This window comes from Bos indicus, chromosome X, assembly GCF_029378745.1.
Source record: "Bos indicus isolate NIAB-ARS_2022 breed Sahiwal x Tharparkar chromosome X, NIAB-ARS_B.indTharparkar_mat_pri_1.0, whole genome shotgun sequence".
Classification (NCBI taxonomy): domain Eukaryota; kingdom Metazoa; phylum Chordata; class Mammalia; order Artiodactyla; family Bovidae; genus Bos; species Bos indicus.
The window spans coordinates 99782884-99806216 of record NC_091789.1 but is presented as its reverse complement, the minus strand read 5'-3'; the positions used below and the strand labels follow the sequence as shown (position 1 = coordinate 99806216).

General features: G+C 46.5%; 2 protein-coding genes across 3 annotated transcripts in view; one reads left to right on the top strand and one right to left on the bottom strand.

Moving 5' to 3' along the window:
* FGD1 (FYVE, RhoGEF and PH domain containing 1) overlaps positions 1 to 16652 on the top strand; it is a 38300-nt gene extending 21648 nt beyond the window's left edge. For both annotated transcript variants that reach the window (XM_070783437.1, XM_070783436.1), the window contains exons 6-18: positions 43 to 191; positions 2091 to 2247; positions 2353 to 2491; positions 6941 to 6999; positions 7133 to 7279; positions 7681 to 7773; positions 7946 to 8025; positions 12028 to 12058; positions 12565 to 12666; positions 13026 to 13151; positions 13329 to 13490; positions 15064 to 15207; positions 15714 to 16652. In XM_070783437.1, coding sequence (XP_070639538.1) covers positions 43 to 191; positions 2091 to 2247; positions 2353 to 2491; positions 6941 to 6999; positions 7133 to 7279; positions 7681 to 7773; positions 7946 to 8025; positions 12028 to 12058; positions 12565 to 12666; positions 13026 to 13151; positions 13329 to 13490; positions 15064 to 15207; positions 15714 to 16019 — 1695 coding nt within the window. In that variant the 3' untranslated portion in view covers positions 16020 to 16652. The remainder of the gene's footprint in view (positions 1 to 42; positions 192 to 2090; positions 2248 to 2352; positions 2492 to 6940; positions 7000 to 7132; positions 7280 to 7680; positions 7774 to 7945; positions 8026 to 12027; positions 12059 to 12564; positions 12667 to 13025; positions 13152 to 13328; positions 13491 to 15063; positions 15208 to 15713) is intronic.
* A 154-nt stretch (positions 16653 to 16806) lies between these two features.
* TSR2 (TSR2 ribosome maturation factor) lies at positions 16807 to 21609 on the bottom strand. Its single transcript, XM_070783440.1, has 5 exons — positions 21475 to 21609; positions 21220 to 21310; positions 18547 to 18638; positions 17816 to 17989; positions 16807 to 17589 (listed from the first exon to the last, which is right to left on the bottom strand). Exons 1-5 carry the CDS (start codon positions 21556 to 21558, stop codon positions 17455 to 17457), a joined length of 576 nt encoding a protein of 191 aa, XP_070639541.1. The 5' UTR covers positions 21559 to 21609; the 3' UTR covers positions 16807 to 17454.
* Positions 21610 to 23333: the final 1724 nt, after the last annotated feature.

Sequence of the window (23333 nt, the reverse complement as noted above, 5' to 3'; positions counted from 1 at the left end):
CCCAGGCCCCACTGGGCTGAGCACACATGCCCTGCCCCACAGGTGTTCTGCGCTCGGCTGCTAGAAGAAGCTCGGAACCGCAGTTCCTTCCCAGCTGACGTCGTCCACGGCATCTTCTCTAACATCTGCTCCATCTATTGCTTCCACCAGCAGTTCCTGCTGCCTGAGCTAGAGAAGCGCATGGAGGAATGGTGAGGGGCCCCAGATCTAGGCTGCCCATCTTCCTGTCCACTTGCCTGCTGAGCCCAGGCCCAATGTGTGCACTAGAGTTTGTTCCTACCTGCCCTCTCCCCTCATCGCCTTTCACAAAAAGAATCAGGCCTGAACTCTGCTTTCCAGGCCCTCTCAATCTAGAATGAAACAAGATCAGGACTCAGAAAATTACAACAGAATAGCAAAGCCCTAAAAAGTATAAGGTTAGGAGCCAAATTGGTTGGGGTCAAATTCCAATTCTGCCACTTGCTAAATTTGTAATGTTAAGCAAGTTTCTTAAGTTACTGCGCTTTAGTTTCCTCAGCTGTGAAATGAGGGTAATAATAATGGCCTACCTTGTAGGGTTATTTTAAGGACTGAATGAGTTGATACATGTAGAGAGCTTAAAATAGTACCCAGTATATAGTTAAGTGCTAAGTTTTGAACTGTGGTGTTGGAGAAGACTCTTGAGAGTCCCTTGGACTGCAAGGAGATCCAACCAGTCCATTCTGAAGGAGATCAGTCCTGAGTGTTCATTGGAAGGACTGATGTTGAAGCTGAAACTCCAATACTTTGGCCACCTGATGCGAAGAGCTGACTCATTTGAAAAGACCCTGATGCTGGGAAAGATTGAAGGCAGAAGGAGAAGGGGACGACAAAGGATGACATGGTTGGATGGCATCACCAACTCAATGGACATGAGTTTGGGTAGACTCCGGGAGTTGGTGATGGACAGGGAGGCCTGGCGTGCTGCGGTCTGTGGGGTCGCAAAGAGTCGGACACGACTGAGTGACTGAATTGAACTGAAGTGAATGTGAGCCATTTTTTAATCAGTGCTATGATTGTTGTTGTTGTTATTCCCTGGTGGCTTAGATGGTAAAGAATCTGCCTGCAATTCAGGATACCTGGGTTCAATCCCTGTGTCAGGAAGATCCCCTGGAGAAGGGAATGGCTACCCATTCCAGTATTCTTGCCTGAACAATTCCATGGACAGAGGACTGGTGGGCTATAGTTCATGGGGTCACAAACACGACTGAGCAGCCGTGTTTCACTTTCACATCAGTACTATGATAGAGCTGAGAATGGGAGGCTGTGGGAATCAAAGGGACCAAAACTAGCTTAGGGGTTAACAAAGGATTCAGTGAAGAGGTGAGATCTGAGCTGAGTCCTGGGGTAGAAAGGCAAGGTTCATAGGCAGTCTCCTGGCTTCCAGGCTCACCTCTTCCAATTCATCCTTTAGTGTCTATACCACCTTCCATAATGGTCTTTCTGAACAACAATCAGACCAGACCATTTTACTTCCTGATTAAATCATCTCCATGCTCCCCACACCCACAGGATAAAGTGCATCTTCATGCTACATGAAGTCACTTCCTACATCTCCCCAACTACTATGACCACTGAGGGCTGAACCAAGGCCACTTCTTGTTGTCTCCCCCAGCAGACTGTGACCAATGAAGGTCTGGTTCTGTGTGTCCTCCAATAGACTGTGACTCTTGAGGAGTGCAACCAGGTCTGGTTACTTTGACTCCCCTACCAGACCATGACCTTCTCAGGGATCAGCTAAGTGTGGCTTATTTGTGTCACCAGAATAACCCAGTACAAGGCTGGGCACAGAATCAATAGGCAGTGTATGAAGTGGCCCTTTCAGGTATCCCAGGACGAGTCTTCCCTTGTGCTCAGGGCAGGGCAGAGTTGGGGTGGGTGGGCCCAGGCTGTGGTCTTAGGTCATGCTGAGCCTTTCAGCCTACTTATTCTATAATATAAGCAGCATTTCCAAAGGAACAGACTGGCTGAGAAGTAGATTTCCAGGACTGGGATAAGAATAGCCTGTAGAGTGGGGGCACTGTGTGGGACAAGGATCAGCAGGACCAGGTCAGCCCCTGTTTCCACCCCAGGGACCGCTACCCACGCATTGGAGACATCCTGCAGAAGCTGGCACCCTTCCTCAAAATGTATGGCGAGTATGTGAAGAACTTTGACCGAGCTGTGGAGCTGGTCAACACCTGGACAGAGCGCTCCACCCAGTTTAAAGTGATCATCCATGAGGTGCAGGTAAGCAGTGAAGCTGGATGGGACCAGCTGAGATGGACAAGTCTGTGGGGACCTGGTCAGGGGTTTTTGGCCAGACCTGAACCCTCCTGCTTCTGCCTGTCACAGAAGGAGGAAGCCTGTGGCAACCTGACATTGCAGCACCACATGCTGGAGCCCGTGCAGCGCATCCCCCGTTATGAGCTGCTTCTCAAGGACTATCTGTTAAAGCTGCCCCATGGCTCCCCGGACAGCAAGGACGCCCAAAGTGAGTACATACAACTGGGCCCTCCTCCCCACCCTACCCCCGCCAAAGACAACTAACAGGGTCAGCCTTCCATTGCCATGTAATTGAGATCTCAGAGTAGGACCTCCAAACTGAAAAGCCCACCTTGAGTGTCTGGAATGAGACCCCAAGATGAACCTCCAGGTTGAGGTCTCTGCCTGAGCACCTAGACAGGACATTCATGAGTCCCCCAGCCTGAAGTTTCCAACTGGAACTCCAGAGTTTGATGGGTGTACTCAGAAAGATCCCCTAAAGGGATCTCTTCCCTAGGTTAAGACCCCAAGGCTGACCCCTTGACTGGTTCTCAAATGAAGTTGTCCCCAATCCAAAATGAAGCTGAGCTTAAACCCTCAGGGACTGAGCCAACAGGCTAAGAGCCCAGACTGACCCTCTCACGCCAAGTTTTCTTTACTGAATCTCCACTGCTGAGCTCCCCAGAAAGAGACGTGTCTCATCAAGCCCCTGACTTTCCATTCTCCACATTTAGAGCTTCATTCCATACCCACCAGTCACTACCCAGAATAACCCTCCCAAAAGAACCTCCAAGTCTTTCATCAGAACCCCATAAAATCACCTCCCTAGTACTGAGTACCCCAGACTGGACTCCGTATTTTCTGCCTCCCAGATTTGGATCTCTAGGCTAAAATACCACCTCCCTAGACAAGTACTCACACATTGAACCACTAGCAAGGATTTCATTCTGATTCTTTCAATATGAGACCCACTCCTCAGGGTTATACCCCAAGAGTGCTCCCCAGAGTCTTCCCAGCTTTCTCTCCCCAGACTGTTATTTCCATTTATTCCTTCATTAACATAATAGATCATTCCTTCATCTATTTACTGAGTACCTTGGTGCTCTGTGCATTGTCCTAGGCACAGGGGATATGGAAGGTGAACAAGACAGACAAGGTCCTTGATCTCACTCAGGGAATGTGTATTCTAGTCGGGGAGATAGACAGTAGACAAAAGTCATAAATACACAGGAGAACATTAGATAGGTGCTATGTGTGATTCAGAGAATGAGAGGGTGATGTGAAAATGACTGGGGGGGCCAACCTTAGACTGGGTGACCTCTTAGAAGAGAGGATATTTGAATCAAATCTGAATAATAAGAAGAGGAGAGCCATGTGCTGAGTAGGGAGGAGCATGTCCCAGGCAGAAGCAATAGCAGGTACAGAGTTCCTAAAATCAGCCCTCAGATTGAGTTCACCTAACTTAGTTTCCTGTTTTATACCAATCTCAGCCCTATATGAGTTCCTAGAATAAACTTCAGAGCTTGAGTTTGGCCAGCTGAACTCCCCACACTGAGCCCAAAGATGAGCCTCTCAGAAAACTTCCCAGTCCAGTTTTCTGAGGTGCTCAGAATGAGAATTTCTGAAGGACAGCCAGCCTGAGATGTGCTCACTAGGCTCCCCAGTCCAAGATCTTAAGTTGACCTCCCTATTTTTTTTTTACCCCTCAAACTAAAATCCCCAGGTAGAGCCCCAGAAAGTGCCTCCAGATCTGAGCCCCACTGAATTGTATCTCTGATTTCACAGTGACTTTCCTACTTTATATTTCCCAGACTGAACTCTGGAGCCTGGACCCTAGACTGAGTTCCCCAAACCAGGCCAGCTGGAACTCCTGGCCTGAGCAGCAACCCCCGAGCCCAAGACTGAACTCTAACCAAGATCCTAGACTGCCCAGCCCAGACCAGGCCCCATCAGAGCTTCCAGATCAAACTACCAAGCTCCTAGACAAAGCTCCCCAAACCACACTCCCTAGCCTGAACCCCCAAAAGAAATCCTGGACTGAAATCCCCACACTGAATCACCAGACAGAGCCTGTACCCACTGGACCCCTGGAAAAGCCCATCTATACCCTCACACAGGATACCTCCAGACAGAGTTCCTGATAGCAAATTAGTCTGAGCCCAGTGGCCTCTACAGGCCTGAGCTTATATGACCACAGCTTGCCAGAGTCTTCTTCCTGCCCCCTTTCCTGGGCACTGCCCACCTCCACGACCCAGCATACTCCATGCAGAATGTGTGGAAGAAAGGGCAGCACTAATGTCAGCTCTGCTGCCTCCTGGGGCACACAGCCTAGGGTTGCACCTCTTCTCTCTGATTCTCAGTTTCCTCATTGGACAAACAAGGCACATAAGGTTGTTATGAGGGTTGAAGAATGCTAGGCAAAGCATCTATTCAGGAGCCCAGGAAAAGGTGGTAGAACCTTTTCCCCATCCTAGGGAGCTCCTCGTCTGCTGAGGGATACAGATAGGTAAATACATGGTGAATACATAGTGTGACTGGCAGGACAGAAGGGAGCAAAGGGGAAGGTGGGAACCCAGACAGTGTCCTAACCCAGCCTGGGTACTGAGGGAAGGCTTTTTGGAGGAGGTGAGCTGAATCCAGAAGACTGAGTTGGCCAGATGAAGCAAGACAGGACATGTTTAGGGAGGTGCAAGTGGAGAAGGCTGGAGAGGTCAACAGACGCCTCTGTTGACCAAGGGCTTAGAATGCCAGGCTAAAGGACTGGGTCTTTACCCTGCAGGCATAGGAGAACCACTGACAGATTTGAACAGAGGAGTGACAGCAAGCTGTGTGTAAAAACGCGCCCTCTGACAGCTAGGGTGGAAAAGGGCTGGGAACTTGGAGACTGGCACCTGAAAGGCCTGAACTGGGTTAGGGATCACAGATCTTGAGCACCAAGACTTGGTCATTGAGAGACAGCCTCCTGGGAAAATAACACTTGCTTGGTCAACCATGTGGACTCTCTTCAGAAGCACCTGTGCATATTTTCTGAATGGGAAAATCCAGCACCATGCAAACAAGAGTGGGGTACAGTGCAGCTGGGCCTCAAGCATGGACAAGATTCATTAGTGTGTGGAGATGCATAGGGATTTATTTCGTATTTTTTTCTGATACCTAGTCACAATAGGAAGTATGGAAATACAGGAAAGCTGAAAGAGGCAAGGAAGAAAATCATCTATGATACAAATAAGAGAATAAGAGTGAGGAACATTTTGACATAATTCCTTACTGGTATTTTTTATACATATATTTGTGGCATTGAAATCATGTGGTATACACAAGTTTGTATCCTTTCCTTTTCCTAAAATACCCTGAGCATTTCACAGATCACGAAAAATCCTACAAAAGCATCATTTGCAAAGGTTGTTTAGTATTGTGTTATATGAATGCACATTACTCTGTTTAACTGAACCCCTACAGTTGCATTATTTCTGGTTTGACATTACTGTAAACACCACTGCAACAAAGTGTATTTGTACACAGAACACGTATTTTCTTAGTATAGATTCCTATCATCAGAATTATTGAGACAAAGAATAGAACTGTCTCTGTTTCTTTATATGACTTGTTTTCTGATTATAAAAGTTAATACGTATTCTTTGTCAAAAATTTGGAAAAAGAAGACAGTGAAATCACCCATAGTCCCATCATCCAGAGACAACTTTTTTTTTAATTTATTTAATTGGAGGCTAGTTACTTTACAATATTGTAGTGGTTTGTGCCATACATTGACATGAATCAGCCATGGGTGTACATGTGTTCCCTATCCTGAACCCCTCTCCCACCTCCCTCCCCATCCCATCCCTCTGGGTCATCCCAGTGCACCAGCCCTGAGCATCCTGTCTCATGCATCGAACCTGGACTGGCGATCTGTTTCACATATGATAATATACATATTTCAATGTTATTCTCTCAAATCATCCCACCCTCGCCTTATCCCACAGAGTCCAAAAGACTGTTCTATATATCTGTGTCTCTTTTGCTGCAGAGACAACTTTTTTTTTTAATTATTTATTTATTTTTTGCTGCACTGGGTCTTCCTTGCTGCAGGTGGGCTTTCTCTAGTGGTGAACAGGAGCTACTCTCTAGCTGCAGTGCTCAGGCTTCTAGTTACAGTGGTTTTTCTTGTTGCAAAGCATGGGCTCTAGGTGCGTGGGCTTTAGTAGTTGCAGCTAACCGCTCTAGAGCACAAGTCAATAGCTATGGCACATGGGCCTAGTTGTCCTCTGACATGGGATCTTCTCGGAACAGGGATCAAACCCATAAAACCCTGCATTGGCAGGCAGATTCTTTACCACTGAGCCACCAGGGAAGCTCCTGAGATAATTTGTTAAACATGGGTATATGTCCTTCCAGTTACAGATGTAACTATTACAGTTATTTTGTTAGTGGTAATAATAATCTTAAGCTTGCATTTTATTGGCTGCCAGCTATTTCATGTCCTGTGGTTCTGCTACTACTGTGGCATTAATCGAGTCGTTTTCTGATTTTAAGTGATGTTGCTATGGACATCTTTGAGGCTGGCACTTTCTGGAATGGGGAGGGTGTGGTCAGGCCAGGAGGAGGTATTCAGGGAGCAGAAAAGCTCCCAAAGCCTTTTTTCTGCTAGCCCCTATCTGACCTCCCACTCTGTCTGCAGAGTCTCTGGAGCTGATAGCCACAGCAGCAGAGCACTCTAATGCTGCCATCCGCAAAATGGTGAGTGGCCCTTCTAGCCCCTGCCTTTCCTTGGCCAGCCACCTATCTCCATCCTGGGGAGTGGGAGGCTTGCAACTTGTGGACATCTGAGGGGAGGCCGGAACCTCAAACCTTGCCCTTTACTCACTACCAGGAGCGAATGCACAAGCTGCTGAAGGTATACGAGTTGCTAGGAGGTGAGGAAGACATTGTCAGCCCCACCAAAGAGCTCATAAAAGAAGGCCACATCCTTAAGCTGTCAGCAAAGAATGGGACCACTCAAGACCGATACCTCATACTAGTAAGTGCCAGGGGTAGGGGTGCAAGTGGGCTACACCACCCCTACCCTGCCATGCCACATTGACCCGGTACTCACTCAAGGCTGTACTTCCTGCTCTCCATTCCTTCCTCTACTAATGCACTGTATTTTTACCACCTATACTGGGCATTTTTTTTCTCAACTTTACAGATTATGTAACTAAGACTTAGAGAGAACTGACTTGCCCAAGGCCAACCAACTAGGAAGTGACTCCCATGCCTAGGCTCTTTCCTTGCAACCTTTGTGCCCAATCTGGTCTGTTTTCCCCATCTATTGCTTTGAGTCCCCAGCAGTAAAGCTTCAGGAGTCCTATAAGGGAAAGGAGCTGAGCCATAGGCCTTGTGGGGCCTCCACACATACATCCAAAACCTTTTCCTTCCTAGTTCAACGACCGCCTCCTTTACTGTGTGCCCAGGCTGCGGCTCCTTGGCCAGAAGTTTAGCGTGCGGGCACGCATTGATGTAGATGGCATGGAGGTGAGCACCGGGAGGTGGGAAGGGGAACCTGGCGTGGGACCTTGGTGCTGGGAGAAACAAAGATGTTCTGACTCTGACCCCAAGTGTGTGCATGTGTGCAGAGGGCAAGGGCCCTGTGGAGCTCAGTAGGTGAGCTCAGTAGTTCACCAAGCCCTTTTCTCTCTCCATCCAGCTGAAGGAAAGTTCCAACCTCAATCTGCCTCGGACCTTCCTGGTGTCAGGAAAGCAGCGCTCCCTGGAGCTCCAGGCCAGGTACTTGCCCTTGCCTATATCTTCTCTCCAGCCTCCTGTTGCCTTCAGATATGCTGAGGCATTCTAGACCTAGTGCCAGGGCACTGGCTACCTCCCTAGAGAAGAGAGTATTCCAGAGAAAGGATGGGTCCCTTTCCCCAAAGATGCTTGCTCTTCTGATGGGTTTTGTTAGAGGAGAGGGAAGAATGAGATAGTAATCCAAACATGAGTAACAGGAGCACAAATAGTTTATTGTGGATTGAGAGATTTAAGAGAAATAACAACCAAATGCAATGCCTGGTCCATGATAGGAGTCTTGTTTGAGAAAAACAGCCCTAAGAGACATTTTCAAGACAGTAGGGAAAATCCTAAACATGAACTGGGCATTAGCTACCAGGGCATTATTGCTAACTTTCTCAGGTGTGATAATGGTATACGAGGATATAGGGGAATGGCCTTTTTTTTTTTTTGGTGATGTATGATGATTTAGTATGATGATATCTGTAACTTATTTTTAAATGATTTATATCAGCCTATATATATATATATACACACACACACACACACACACACACACACACACACATATGTATAAGATATAGCAAAATATTTTTTAAATTTGCATCTATTTAGTGAATATATATTTAATGTATTTGTGTTATCCTATCTACTTTTCTGTATGCTTGAAATCTTGCATAATAAAAAATCTTTAAAGAACAAATTTTAGAATAATTTCCAGCCATTTAACAAAGGGGCCTTCATATCCATTCTCTACTTGAATGATTATAATAATAGTTCACATTTAATGAAGACTTGCTCTTGTGCCAGAGGCACAGTTTTAAGTTAACTTTAACTTAAGTTTAAATTTAATAGTTGAACTCTCAAAACCCTTGAAGTAGCCTCTGTTACTATCAACCCCATTTTACAGATGAGGAAACTGAGGCACAGAAGAGTTATACACCTTTCCCAAGATCCCACAGCTAGAAAGAAGCAGAGCTGGAATTGGTGATAGGGTATCGAGGCCATGGTCAGGGCTGGAGAGTGAATGCACGTGGGTAGATGATCTACTTCTGAGAGGCAGCAAAGAATTAAGAAATCAGAGTCAGAACTCTCATTGCTGGGACTGCATGGAGGCAGGAGAAAGAGATGAATGTGGGCTAGAGGGTGTCCTGGAAGATGAGAGAAGGGAGTTGGGTTTGATGCTCTGAAAGACTAAGCATCTCAGAGGCCTGAAGCCAGAAAAGTGAGAACAAACGTGACAACAGGCACAGCCAGGGGAGGGCAGATGTGGGGCCCAGTCAGGGCTCAACAGAGCCTAAGTGACTGGGACAGGTCATCAGCTAGGATGGGAAGGAGAGGGCTAAAGAGGGATACTGGGCCCAGAAGGGTGCACCGAGCAGTGTAGGGTTTTCTCCTAGTAGCAGAGGGAAGGCATGGAGAGTTTGCTTTGCAGTTGCTTTTTTGCCCTTTAAAAAGTTGTTTTTAATGAAAATTTTCAAATAACCACAAAAGTAGAAATACAAACACTCATATGCCCACCACTTAACTGATTCTCAACTTTGGTGACATAGGAATCAACTGAGGAGCTTTAAAAAATACTGATGTCTGGGACCCACCCCTGGAGACTTTGGTTTAATTTGTCTGGGGTATAGCCTGAAGATGGGGAGTTTCAAAAGCTCCCCAAATGATTTTAATATTATGTGCACCAGGGCCTGGAGAATTCATGGACTACAGTCCATGGGGTTGCAAAGAGTTAGATACCACTGAGTGACTTTTACTTTCACTTTGCTCTGCCAGCAGGAACAAAGAAGGTGATGTTGCTCGTATGATTCAACTTGGCACCAGGGTTTAGAACCACTGACTTAGGAATCAGTATATATTTTTGCCATATAAATATTTTGCTGAACCATTTTAAAGTAAATTACAGACATGACTCTTCACCCCTATATACTTAAGTATGAACTGCCAAAAACACTATTGTGGCTCTTAAACATCAAATGCAATATTGTTTAGTGCAAAGAAGTTAGAAAATATAGATAAATAAAAAAGAATTTGTAAAAAAGAGTACAATCAGAATAAAGTAAAATCCCCTAGAACCATACCACCCAGAGACAGTCAGTGCTGATGTGTTGGCAGAAAGTCTTTCTGACTTCTCCTCTATTTGCATATGTATACACACACAGAAACACACAATGTTTCCTTTCCATATTTTATTATGAGTATTTTCCAAAATAAAGGAAAGTTTAAATACAGTGAACACCCAAGCTCACCATGTAGATTCAAGTGTTAATATTGTGGTATATTTACTTGATCATAAATCTATCATTTCATCCACCTACCAATCCAATTTTTTTAATGCATTTCACCAAGTAAATTGCAGATATCATACACCTCACCCCTAAAGACTTTGGCATGCATATCGTTAACTAGCATTCAATATTTGTTTAAGGTCTCCTCCTTTTTCTTGAGGCAAATTTTCAGAGTGAAATGCACAGGTCTTAAGTGTACCACCGATGAGTTCTGACAAATGTAAACACTCATGGCACATGTGTTTTTAAACAAAAAGGGAATGCTATGTTTATTTTATATATGTTGCTTTGAGTTAACATATTATAAACAGCTTTTTCACTTATGTTGTGTGGAAGTAGTGATATATACTATCATTTCTTTTTTTAAAACCTGAGCCCCTGTTGTTGGACACATAGACTGCTTCTAATTTTTCATGACAATAAAACAGCATTGCAGTGGATATTCTTGTAGCTAAATATTGACTCACATCCTTGATTTTTCATGAAATGATCCTAAGGATACAGTCATATTTTCATATTAGAAAAATACTTTTGATGTCTAGAGTCTATCAACAAAGGCTTCCTTTGTGGCTCAGCAGGTAAAGAATCCACCTGCAATGCGGGAGACCTGGGTTCGATCCTTGGGTTGGGAAGATCCACTGGAGAAGGAAAAGGCTACCCATTCTAGTATTCTGGCCTGGAGAACTCCATGGACTGTATAGTCCATGGGGTCACAAAGAGTCGGACATGATTGAGTGGCTTTCACTGGAGTGTAACTGTGGAAGGAGATTAGAGGAGGCCAGGTGGGAGTCAGCCAAGAGGCTGGCTCCTACTCCTAGTGAGCTGTTAATGGGCCTGCACCAGGGCAGACAGGAGAGTTGAGGAAGGAAGGCAAAGGGAAGGAGCAACACACTGACTGAGCACCTAGTGTATCAAGGATTGTGCTGGGCACTTTACACATCACCTCAGTTACTGCTTTAATAGCTCAGTTGGTAAAGAATCTGCCTGCAATGCAGGAGACCCCAGTTCGATTCCTGGATCAGGAAGATCCCCTGGAGAAGGGAAATTCTCCAGTATTCTGCCCTGGAGAATTCCATGGACTGTATAGTCCATGGGGTCACAAAGAGTCAGACATGACTGAACAACTTTCACTTTCCAGTTACTGCTCAGAACCCAGGCCGATAATTATCATCCATTCTTACAAGTGAAGAAAAATAAACTGCCCTCCTTTCTCAAACTTGACATTCTAGCACAAACAGGGAACTGTTCATGGTTTCCTGTACATTCTATATGCTAATTCACACACTTCAACCTAACCCCTCTACTTGAGGGCTAGCACCTCCTTGAGGAAAACATCTTTAGTAGCCCCCACCCAAACTCCAGGATGGGACAGGTTTCCTGGGCTCCTCAGCCCCATTTTCCCTTTGTCACAGCACTGATTCCCCTGTATTGTCCATGTCTGCCCCCGTGAGCTCCTTCCTTGATGTAGGGTCTGCTCTGAGGCCCAGGCTCCTAACACAGGGTCTGGAAAGTATTAATAACTGTTCAATAAGTAAACTCAGGTTATATGACTTGCCTAAAGGTCACATAAGTGGTAAGTGAAGGAGCAAGAAGGTCAAACTCAGATCTTTCCAACTCCAAAACATCTGCTCTTTACCACTCCAATTGCTTTTGGTTGGCCTGCCTAACCCAACATCTTTCTTTCCCCCTGCCCCCACCACCTTCCCTACCCAAGGACTGAGGAAGAGAAGAAAGACTGGGTCCAGGTAACATCTAAGAAGGCTTTGTGGTAGGGGGCTGGAAGAGTATTAACAGGTCTTCTGGGGGTGGGGGGCTCAACCCTAATATTCACATCTGACCATAATGGGCCTGGACATCTGCCTTCCAATAAATTTTACCATCCCCATTTTACAGATAAGCAAACTGAGGTCCAGAGGTTAAGGAGAAACTACCCAGTTCTTTAGAAAGCTGGCTCCTCTGAAGGTGTAACCTCAGTGAGTTAAGCCCTGTAAAACATTTAACCCCAGACATTTGTCAGGAAGGCCTTCTGTGGCTTTTCAGCCACTGATCAATCCCCTTCCCCCATTTCACAAATATAAGAACTGAGACCTGGATTTTGGGAAGGGACTTACCCAAGGTCATACATCTAGCAAGGTATAGAGCTGGGTCTAGAATCCAACTTTTCTGACTCCAAGCTAGTTTATAGGACAGTGAGGTAAGGGTGGAAATAGATAGTTGGGTTTTGACCTCTTATTTCTTATACCTCTCCCAGGCCATCAACTCTACCCTCCTGAAGCACGAACAGACGCTGGAGACCTTCAAGCTGTTAAACTCCACAAACAGGGAAGATGAAGACACACCCCCCAACTCTCCGGTAAGAGTCCACATCCCCTCCTTCTGCACCAGGATCCCCTCCAGACCTCCAGGTGCCCACCTTACCTTGAGATACTCCTCTCCTCTTCCCAGAGAGGCAGTAGATGACTGCAGAAGCACAGGCTTCTGTTGGTAGGGTCATAGAGAAATTATTGGGGAAACTAATGCCCGAAAAGTATTGGTACAAGTGACAGGTTTTCAATAGCACAGTGAAGTAGAGCAGAGCCAGGACTCAAAGGCAGGTCTTCGGAATCTGTCGGTTGCCTACCAATGATGATCCAAGCCTGGGCGAGGGCTGGATGGACTGGGCTGGGGAGTCTGAGTTTGACTCTCTGACTGGAGACCTGGCCCTCTCTCCAGAATGTGGATCTTGGAAAGCGGGCACCTACGCCCATCCGAGAAAAGGAAGTCACCATGTGCATGCGCTGCCAGGAGCCCTTCAATTCCATCACAAAACGCAGGCACCACTGCAAGGCCTGTGGACATGTAAGTGTTGAGAGGCAGGGGCAGAGCTATGGAACAGACAGGCTGGCAACCCAAAGGCCAACTTCTAAGAGGGCACCCTCTAAGTGGGGGGAGGTTGTGAAGTTCACTGTGGGAGTTGGTACACTGAAGGGGAAGACCCACTGGAATCAGGCTGTTCTTACCCACTTGCCACCCCAGGTGGTTTGTGGGAAGTGCTCCGAGTTTCGGGCTCGCCTTGTCTATGACAACAACCGTTCCAACCGTGTGTGCACTGACTGCTACGTGGCCTTGCATGGGGTACCCGGGAGCAGCCCAGCCTGCAGCCAGCATACACCCCAGCGCCGGAGGTCCATCCTGGAGGTAAGACCCAGGCCCCTCAACTGACCACAGGGGCACCAGCCACTCACGCAGTGGTGACTAAGGCCTGGGCATCTCTGAAATTGTAATACCATGTGCATGCGCTGAACAAGTGACCCCAGGCTTCGAGTGAATAAAATGAGTACAAAAGTGAATCAAAGAGTAATTTTTATTTAAGTGCTTTAGATGTTTAATCTTCACAGTAACTTATCTATCAATGCTTTTCCTATTCTTGTTTTACAAAGGAGGAAACTGAGGCCCAGGGAGGTATATTTGCCCAAGTTACACAGTGAGTGGCAGAGCTGGGATTTTCTTTTGACTAACAAAATACCTTTTCTTATTACAATGGATATGTGCATTGAAGAAAGTTAGACATCATAACCAAAAATAATAAAAATACCATATTCCTTTAACCCAGGGCTTCCCTGGTAACTCAGTGGTAAAGAATCTACCTGCCAATGCAGGAGACACAGGTTCAATCCCTGAGTTGGAAAGATCCCCTGGAGAAGGAAACGGCAAACCACTCCAGTATTTTCACCTGGGAAATCCCACGGACAGAGGAGCATGGTGGGCTACAGTCCATGGGGTCGCAAAAGAGTTGGACATCACTTAGTGACTAAACTACTACTACAAATTCCTTCGACCCAGAGATTACCACCATTAATGCTTATGCTTCCTATCTTTCTAGATACATGCACATACATAAACTTATGCTTTGTAACTAAATTGAGGTATTTATTTAACACTTAAAGAAAGCTAACTCCATGCCAGGCACTCTTCTAAGCACTTTACATATAGTAACTAATTTAATCCTCAGAACAGCCCTATATGCTCTCCTTCCAAGTCAACATTTCCATCTAGGGCTGGGATTCTGAGCCTGACTACCTTACCCACCCACCCACCCAACCCCTTAACCACGGTGCTAAGTTGCTTCTCACTGAGTATAGGGAATGCATGTGATGGAAGACTGAAAAAAAGATGAAGTGTAAATGCATAAATGACTTGAGGAATAAATGGACTGATGGAAGAATGCCTGACTGACATTTAGGGGCTTCCACTGAGAGTTACACACCCCTCCCACCAAGCCTTAGAGGCAGTAGCCATGGCCCGAATCCAGCAGATAAGCCTGGCTTTGAATTTCAACTCTCACTGGGTTGCTGCTGCTGCTGCTAAGTCGCTTCAGTCCTGTCTGACTCTGTGCGACCCCATAGACAGCAGCCCACCAGGCTCCCCCGTCCTAGGGATTCTCCAGGCAAGAACACTAGAGTGGGTTGCCATTTCCTTCTCCATGAAAGGAAAAGTGAAAGTGAAGTCGTTCAGTCATGTCCGACTCTTAGCAACCCCATGGACTGCAGCCTACCAGGCTCCTCCGTCCATGGGATTTTCCAGGCAAGAGTACTGGAGTGGGGTGCCATTGCCTTCTCCCTCACTGGGTTGACAGTGGGCAAATCACTCCTGCCACCTGAGCTTCAATATTCTCCTGAGACATGTGAATAGCAATCCCTATGCTGAGGGGGTGCTGGAGCCAAGGTAGGCCTCCTATCAATATTGATGCCCCTCATGTCTCTGGTCACAGAAACAGGCCTCAGTGGCTGCGGAGAACAGTGTCATCTGCAGCTTCCTACACTACATGGAGAAGGGTGGAAAAGGCTGGCACAAGGCATGGTTTGTGGTCCCTGAGAACGAACCCTTGGTGCTGTACATCTACGGAGCCCCTCAGGTATGTATCCTACTCCTGGTCCTTTCAGCCACCTGGCAAAGCCAGGCTACTCTCCTTTCCTCTCAGTCCTTCACCTCTCCTTGGCCTTGGAGGATAGTGTGAACCTAAGGGGAAATCAGAAGCCCCCACCCTTATGAGACAAAGACAGGCTCGAGACAAGGAGTGATTATGGATCAACGTATGTAAGGATAAGTCGGGTGAGTTATGGGGGAAGGAAGCTGAAGTGGAGACGAGATACTGCTTAATCCAATTTGGAGTGAGCAAGATGGAGAAGAGGGCAAAGGCCTGAAAACATTATAGGCTCTAAACTAGCCTAGCTGGCTTGGGGTGTGGAAGGAAAGAGGTATTTGAATCAGCCTGCAGTTCTAGCCCCAGTTCATTTTCCTATTGCTCAGTTAAACCATTTAAGGTTCTTGAGCAGGGAAAGAAAAAGAGGGGTTTAGAAGATGTAAAACCAGTGAGAAGCCCAACCCCAAGGTGACCCTAGCTCTGTCCCTGTCCCCCAGGATGTGAAAGCGCAGCGCAGCCTGCCCCTCATTGGCTTTGAGGTGGGGCCTCCTGAGGCTGGGGAGCGGCCTGACAGACGGCATGTCTTCAAGATCACCCAGAGCCACCTGAGCTGGTACTTCAGTCCTGAGACAGAGGAGCTACAGCGGCGCTGGATGGCTGTGCTTGGCCGGGCAGGCCGTGGGGACACGTTCTGCCCAGGGCCCACACTGTCTGAGGACAGGGAGATGGAAGAGGTGCCAGTGGCAGCTTCAGGAGCCACTGCTGAACCCTCCGAAGCCCCCCAGACCCGAGATAAGACCTAGGGGGTTTGTGGGTAACTGGGACCCCCTGCCCTACACTCTAGCTGCCCATGTCCAATTAAGGGCCCCAGCCCCCACCCTCCCAGCTCAGTCAATACTTGAACTCCCATCATGGGCACTTTCAATCCTGAATGCTGGGTCTCGGGTTTTTTTAATTCATCTTTTCACAAAACCTGGGCTTTTAAAAAAAAATATTCGTACAGTGTGGTTAATTTTTTTTAAACCCTGTCCCCCCAGGGAGGGTGGGGGCTGTTGCTAGACCTTCCTGAATTAGGCCATTTTCCCCCAACCCCTCAATACCCTACAGATCCTGCCTCCACCCAATTCCCTCCAAAGCACCAGAGGCAGGAGATCTGGATTCAAGTGCCAGCTCTGCCACAGACCCCATGGCCCTGGCCCACCCCTGCCCCTTCAACTAGTGTCTTCATATGTATGATGCTATGTGGGGTGGTGACCAGACCCCTCCTGCCTCTCCCATGGCTTACAGCTTCTACCTGGCCCCCAGGGCTACCCAGTATTTTATCGTCTAGACCCATGGCAGGGCCACTGGGCAGGACAGGGGAATACGGGGGAGGACAAAGAATACTCTGTTTTGTTTTTTAAAGAAAAATACAGTTTATTTCAAGCTTACAGAAACTTTCAGAGCACAGCTGTGCTCCATTTGTCCATCTGTTTGTTTGTCCAAAGTAACAGGTTGTTGGGGTAGGCCCAGAAACTGCTCCCTTGTTGAGCTCCGAAGCTCAGCTCCCAGAACGATGCTTCCAAAACTACTCACAGGTCAAGCCACAAATTAAACAATAAGGTATTATTTATTGAGGTGACTTCAATGGGATGAGGTGTTTGGAAAGAGGTTGGAGGAGACAGAAAACAAAGCCCAGGTCCCCTGAACTCACTGCCTAGACAAGGTCTTAGACATCCTGAAGGAACCTAGGGCCAGACCCTGGGCTGCAGGAAGGAAATATCCCTGGGAGGTTCAGGAGCACAGAGCTGTTCTGTGTGGGGGTTGGGGGAGAGCAGGTACCACAGCTACTTTCATATCTTCAACTGATCTCTCTTCTATTTGCAAGCTCATCTCACCACTCCTTACCCAGCAGGAATATTGGTTCTCCTGCTGGCTCTCCCCCTTCACACATTCACCTGCCTACTATCAACCAGCATTTAGCTTCTCCTCCAGTCATTCCCACACCCACTCATCCCTCCCTCTTCACACTGGTTGCACCCAAGAGGCACTTTGCTAGGAAATCAGGCCTCATCACTCAGACCACCCCAAGTCCAAGGACCCTTGGGCTCTTCTTCCCCTGGAAGGAGCTGGACAAGGGAATGGGGAGAGGGTGGATATGGGATAACCAGTCCACAGGTCTGCAACCCTCCAACAAAAACCCTACAAACAAATCCCAAACAACTAACATACAAGGACCCAGACCATTTCCAGCCCCATTCACTTCTTTCTCCGGACAATGGTCCAGCCATCCTCCACTATATCCTCTTCCTTAATAGTCTGGGAGTCTGGACCAGAGGGTTCAGGCTGGGGGCAGACCCCATCTGTAGCTGCCCCATCATTCGTAGCTGCAACCTAGGGGAGAAATACAAGAGAGAGCTAAATAAACCCCCAGCTATGGCCAATGGAGACCCAGGCTCTCCTAGCTTTGCCAGGACTGGCCATGAGACCTTGGGAAAATTTCCTGCCCTTTATGGATAATACAACCACCACCCCCCATCACTTCCCTGCGAAATTAGCTAATCTCCCATAAGACTGAAAATATCTACATCTCCACACCCAAGAGTTGCACCCCTTTCACCTCCATCTCCTCCACGCTGTTTGCATCATCATCCTCATCGGTCTCTCCAGCTGTCGGCAGTGCAGTGGCTCTGACCTTGCACTTTCTTTGGGTGATGAGAGAGGCCATCTCCTTCAGAGCAGCCCTATCACCCTTCTGGAAGTGGTGGAACATGGTCTGCAGCTGCTGGCTCACCTACCAAGAAAACATTCAACCAACTTCGATTTTCTAGAGAACCTACAATACAACCAGCTCGTGTTTGCAACAAGAGTGGGGAGGGGTCTGGAATTTTCCAGAAGAGAATGGGGATCTTTCCTCCCCAAGGAGTTCACTACTGAAGCAACCACATATGAAGGGCTCATTAAGGGCCTGAAGTGTTGAAGGAGGCCCTCCTACCACAGAAGGCACTAGAACTGGGTTTGAAAGACAGAAGACGTAAAAAGGGAAAGCAATCCTAGCAGGAGTAGTGATTTAACCAGAACATTTGGAAATGTACCTGCATGGTGTGCCCCTGAGATGGAGGTGACAAACAGACCTGACTGAGAATGATACATGGAGAGAAATAACACAAGCAGGATTTGAAAGGCCTGGGAAGACTAAATTTTCCTTTAGGCAACGGGGGTCATAGCAAGTTCTTGCACAGGACTCAAGAAAAGAATGGTTACAGCCAAAAGTGTTCATCTAAAACAGACAGCTAGGGAGAAGAAAGGCTGCAGGCAGGAAGATGGTAGTTGTATCCATGACATGCTCACCTGGGGCAGACTCCCATCCTCCACAACTGTATCAAACTCGTTCATCATTAGCTCCCCGAGGAAGTCCTCCACCTCATCTAGCTCCAAGTCAGCTGAGTATGAAAGGATAAAGTCCTCTGGTCAAAGACCAGCCAACTTCATCACCCTTGCCCACTACTCTTAAGTACCTACTTGGTGGATCCACATTTGATTGGTGGATTAAGATTGAATGAGCTTTTTATTTGCTAAAGTGTTCTACATTCCAGGTTTTAACATGATTTTTAAAAAGAAAAAAAAACAAACATTAAATACCTAATTTCCAACCTGCACTCTACCAAGTCCTCTATTCCTGGAGCATTCCATCCACACTCACCCTCTTTTCAGCTGGCCTATTTTAACCAGCCTCCTCCCCACATGACCTTGAGCATGTGAGTTACTCATCTCCAAGACTGTTTTCTCTTCTGCAAAGTGAGGTTAATGGTAACCTCCTTGAAGGTCTGTTATGAGAAGTCACCCAAACAATGCCTAGCACAGGCATTGTTTGTTTGGAACAATGGAAATCCATGTTCATTTCCATTACTCAAGGGCTGAAGTTTTTGAAATGTAAAGACTTCACAACTGTGGTTCCACTGACACAGGAGGCCACACACCAATGGGATAGGTAAGAAGAAACAGATGTTCAGTACTTGCCATGATGAAATCATCACAGCCTTGACCTCAATGTCCTATTGTATGACTTTAGCTGAGACTTCCTCTCTCAGCTTCAGTTACCTTAGGGGCCCATGCTCTGCTTTTTCTGAATTAGAAAATAAGAAAGTCTTCCACAAAGCTCCTTGCTCTCTCTTCCCTCTGGGAGAGCTCATTCACCCTCTTCGCTTTCCCTACCATTCAAATACCCCCCAAATCAGTCTCCAACCCAGGCTACACTCCACCTGTTCCACAGGTGCTTCAGACCCTCCATATCCAAAGCCAGATTCATCATCTTACCCTCCAAACCTAATTTTCATTCTCCAGTGTTCTTCTAGTCCATGAAAGGCACCTAAGCCACCCAGTGACTAGAAACTAGAAACCTGCCCCATTTTCCCTCCCCCTCTACAGTCAAACAATTTCCTTAGAGCCATCCCTTCTTTCCCATAACTAATGCCCTAATTCAGGCCTCATCGTTCTCTAGACAAACACAGCCCTCTCCTTAGTCTTTCCCTCTAAAGTCCATGCTCCATACTGACTACTTTCTGAACTTTCTAGCCAGAAAACCCCATCCTATTAGATCCTGCTCATGAATTTTTAATCACCTAACTGCAGTGTTTCATATTCTGCTTTTGAAAAATAACTGGCCTCCTGGATTTTAAGGGAAGTTATTCAAAAAAAAAAACTAAAGGGAAACAAAGGTAAACAGGTTTCTTTTCGGTGGTTCTTGTCCTTATCCAAGCCTTTAATATGTTAATGATTACTGTGACTCTTAAGTAAGAGCTGAAGAAAAGAGCTTTCCTTATATAATTTGACTGGAGAAGCTTTTTCTTCACAGAACATCTAATAGAACTAGTCTTCCAAACCATGCATTCTGGCAAACGCTGGCCTAAAGGACAAAAATCAAAGGCACATAAGTCCTTCCATGTCTCACTCTTTTTCCAGGGGCTTCCCCATCTCCCATCTTCATTTTCCACCATTCCTCCCTTCCACATACCCACAAGCACACACACACATCCCTATTCTAACACTGAGCTCCCTGCCACTATCCAAATATAACACATAATCTCCTCATACCACAGGACTTATTTCTGAGTGTTGCTCTCTCTGCTTCCCCTCCTTGTTAACTCCTTCTCATCCCTTAAGATTCAGCCCAATCCCCACCACTCCCTAAAGATCTCCGAAAGACGGCTTCTCCCCCAGCTCACATTACCCAAGCATCCTGAGCTCCTCATTATTAGAACACCTATCACCCTGTCTGCAAATGCCTATTTACTTATCTGGATCTCTCACTAGATGGTAAATTTCCTTGAGAGAAAGGACTCTGCCTAATGTCACCTCCAAGACTAAAAAACTAAATGAAGAATACTGTAAAAAACCTTATTTCGTAAAAGACTCCCTGTAGGACCCTTTGTTCTTATACGACCCTCAAGACGCATCAAAGATGTAGATCTCTGCTGTCCAAATAGTCAAATGTGGTTACTGAGCACTTAAAATGTGGCTAGGCAAAAAAACAATGAGACGTGCTAAAACTGCAAAATACCCACCAGATTTTGAAAATTTAATACTAAAAAAGGATGTAAAACATCTCATTAACAGCGTTTTATACTGACTACATGTTGAAATATTTTGGATCTATTGAGGTGAGCAGTTCATTTCATCTGCTTCTTTTTACTTTATTAATGTGGCGGCTGAAAAATTTTAAATTACATGATGCGACTAATATATAGGATCACGCTGGTGGATACTTTTACATCCATTTTACAAATTAGGAAACTGAGTATCGAGGCAGGGCGATAATAGTTGTCCAGCATGATACCCTGAGTCAATGGCACGGCCAACGAGGCATTCGAACTCAGGATTCTGACTTCAAAGCCTGCGTTCATTCCACCTCGCCCTCAGGTACCAACCGACAATTGCTCAAGAAGTGTGGATTCACTAGAATCGGCAGCCGTCTCCTCCTCACGCCCCCACAGAAACAAGTCCCAGAGCCTTACATTCACTCACCATTGCGGAAGAAATACTCCTCCACTGCACCCCCGAGCCACTCAGCCTTCTCTTGGCTATACACACCTCCGAAGCCGTTCTCCACAGCGATCTGCGAATACAGACCCAAGCCCATCAACGTCAGTCTGGGAGCCCGCCTGCAGTGGCGCAGAATTCCGCTGTTTATGCCGCCCAACCAAGCCCCAGGCGGCTCGCTAAACCAACTCCTGTTCTCTCCCGGTCGCTAACCTTTATCCCAGCCGCGACTCCGCTCACCTGCAAGGCGGGCCAGGCCTCCAGCGCCGCACGGACTGCCGCCCCGAAGAGCGCTCGCGAATCTTCAGCAGCGTCCGCCATCATCCGGCCGCGGACCACGTGACGCCCAGGCGGGCCAATACCTGCGCAGTACCGCCCAGACAGAAGGAGTCGAAAGCCGAGCCTGAGAATGCAGATTCGCCTTTCCGCTGACCTGGTAGCAAGACAAGAGCAATAGAAAAGTCTGTCGAGGAATCGATGACACCAACACTGTTGCTCACCTATAATTAAATCTAAGGAAACCAGGAGTGGAGGACCCCTAGGTCCATGAATTCGGGACACAGGGTACTGCGTAGAGAAGATGTGGGGAACTTACTAAGGATGCAGATTTCAGGCCCTTGGACAGCAACCTCAGATAGCAATGCCTACAAATCTGCATTTAATAATGTATCCAGAACACTCCACCCAACGGCAGCAGAATACACATTTTTCTGAAGTGCAAGTGGAACGTGTTCCAGGACAGACCATATGTTATGTCCTAAAGCAGCCCTCAATAAGTTTAAAAGGATTAAAACCATATAAAGATGGTTTTTCAACCACAGTGGGGTGAAATTAGAATTCAATAACAGAAAGGCGTTTGTGGAATTCACAAATATGTGTATTTTAACACACTTCTAAATAACAAATGAGTAAAAGAAAAAAAAATCACAACGGAAAACGAGACATCTTGAAATAACTTGAAACTAAGGCACAGCACACCAAAATTCATGAGGTGCAGCTAAAGCAATGCTTAAATGGAATCTTATAGATATAAACATCCCTATTAAAAAAGAAAAATCTTAAATGAATAACCTGATACGCCACCTTCAGAAACTAGAAAAAGAATAGAGTAATCCCAAAGCAAGCAGAAGGAAGGAAGAAAATAAAATTGGAGAGGAAATAAATGTAACAGAAAGTAGAAAAACAATAGAGAAAATCAATAAAACCAAAAGTAGTGTTTTTAAGAAAGATCAACAAAATTGACAAAATTTTAGCTAGATAGACTAAGTGAAAAAAGAGAAGATTCAAATTACTGAAATCAGGAATGAAAAGTGACATCACTCCCAACTAGTCAAAAAAAGCCCATATATTATATGGTATCATTTATCTGAAATGTACAGAATAAGCCAATCTATAGAGACAGAAAATAGATTAATTGTTGCCTAGGAATAGGGCACAGAGAAGGCAATGGCACCCTACTCCAGTACTCTAGCCTGGAAAATCCCATGGATGGAGGAGCCTGGTGGGCTGCAGTCCACGGGGTCGCTAGGAGTCGGACACGACTGAGTGACTAGGCAGCAGCAGCAGCAGGAATAGGGGAAGGGAGGAAATGGGGCCTGATTGCTAAGGAGTATAGGGTTTCTTTTAGTGAAAATGAAAATGTTTTGAAATTAGGTGTGGTGACACCTGCTGTTAGGGCCTGAGTTTTGTCCTCCCTGCACCCCTCTCCCATTCATATATTCAAGCCCTACCCCCAAGAATGTGACTGTATCTGGAGGCAGAGTCTTTAAAGAGATGATTAAGGTAAAATGAGGCCATACAGTGAACCCTAGTCCAACATGATTGGTGACCTTAGAAGAAGAGAAGATTATGGCCCAGCAGTTAGGATTCCAAGCTTCCACTGTAGGGGACACAGGGGGTTTTGATCCGTGGTCGGGGAACTAAGACCCCACAAGAAGTGTCAGTTCAGTTCAGCTCAGTTCAGTCGCTCAGTCGTGTCCGACTCTTTGTGACCCCATGAATTGCAGCACGCCAGGCCTTCCTGTCCATCACCAACTCCCGGAGTCCACTCAAACTCACGTCTATCAAGTCAGTGATGCCATCCAACCATCTCATCCTCT

Excerpts from the sequence above, each read along its gene's own strand:
- TSR2 (XM_070783440.1), bottom strand. The coding sequence starts at position 21,558 with ATGATGGCGGACGCTGCTGAAGATTCGCGAGCGCTCTTCGGGGCGGCA. Across the intron at positions 21,311-21,474 it reads AGGCCTGGCCCGCCTTGCAG|ATCGCTGTGGAGAACGGCTT; the intron begins GTGAGCGGAGTC and ends CTGTATTCGCAG. Across the intron at positions 17,590-17,815 it reads ACAGCGTGGAGGAGATGGAG|GTTGCAGCTACGAATGATGG; the intron begins GTGAAAGGGGTG and ends TTTCTCCCCTAG.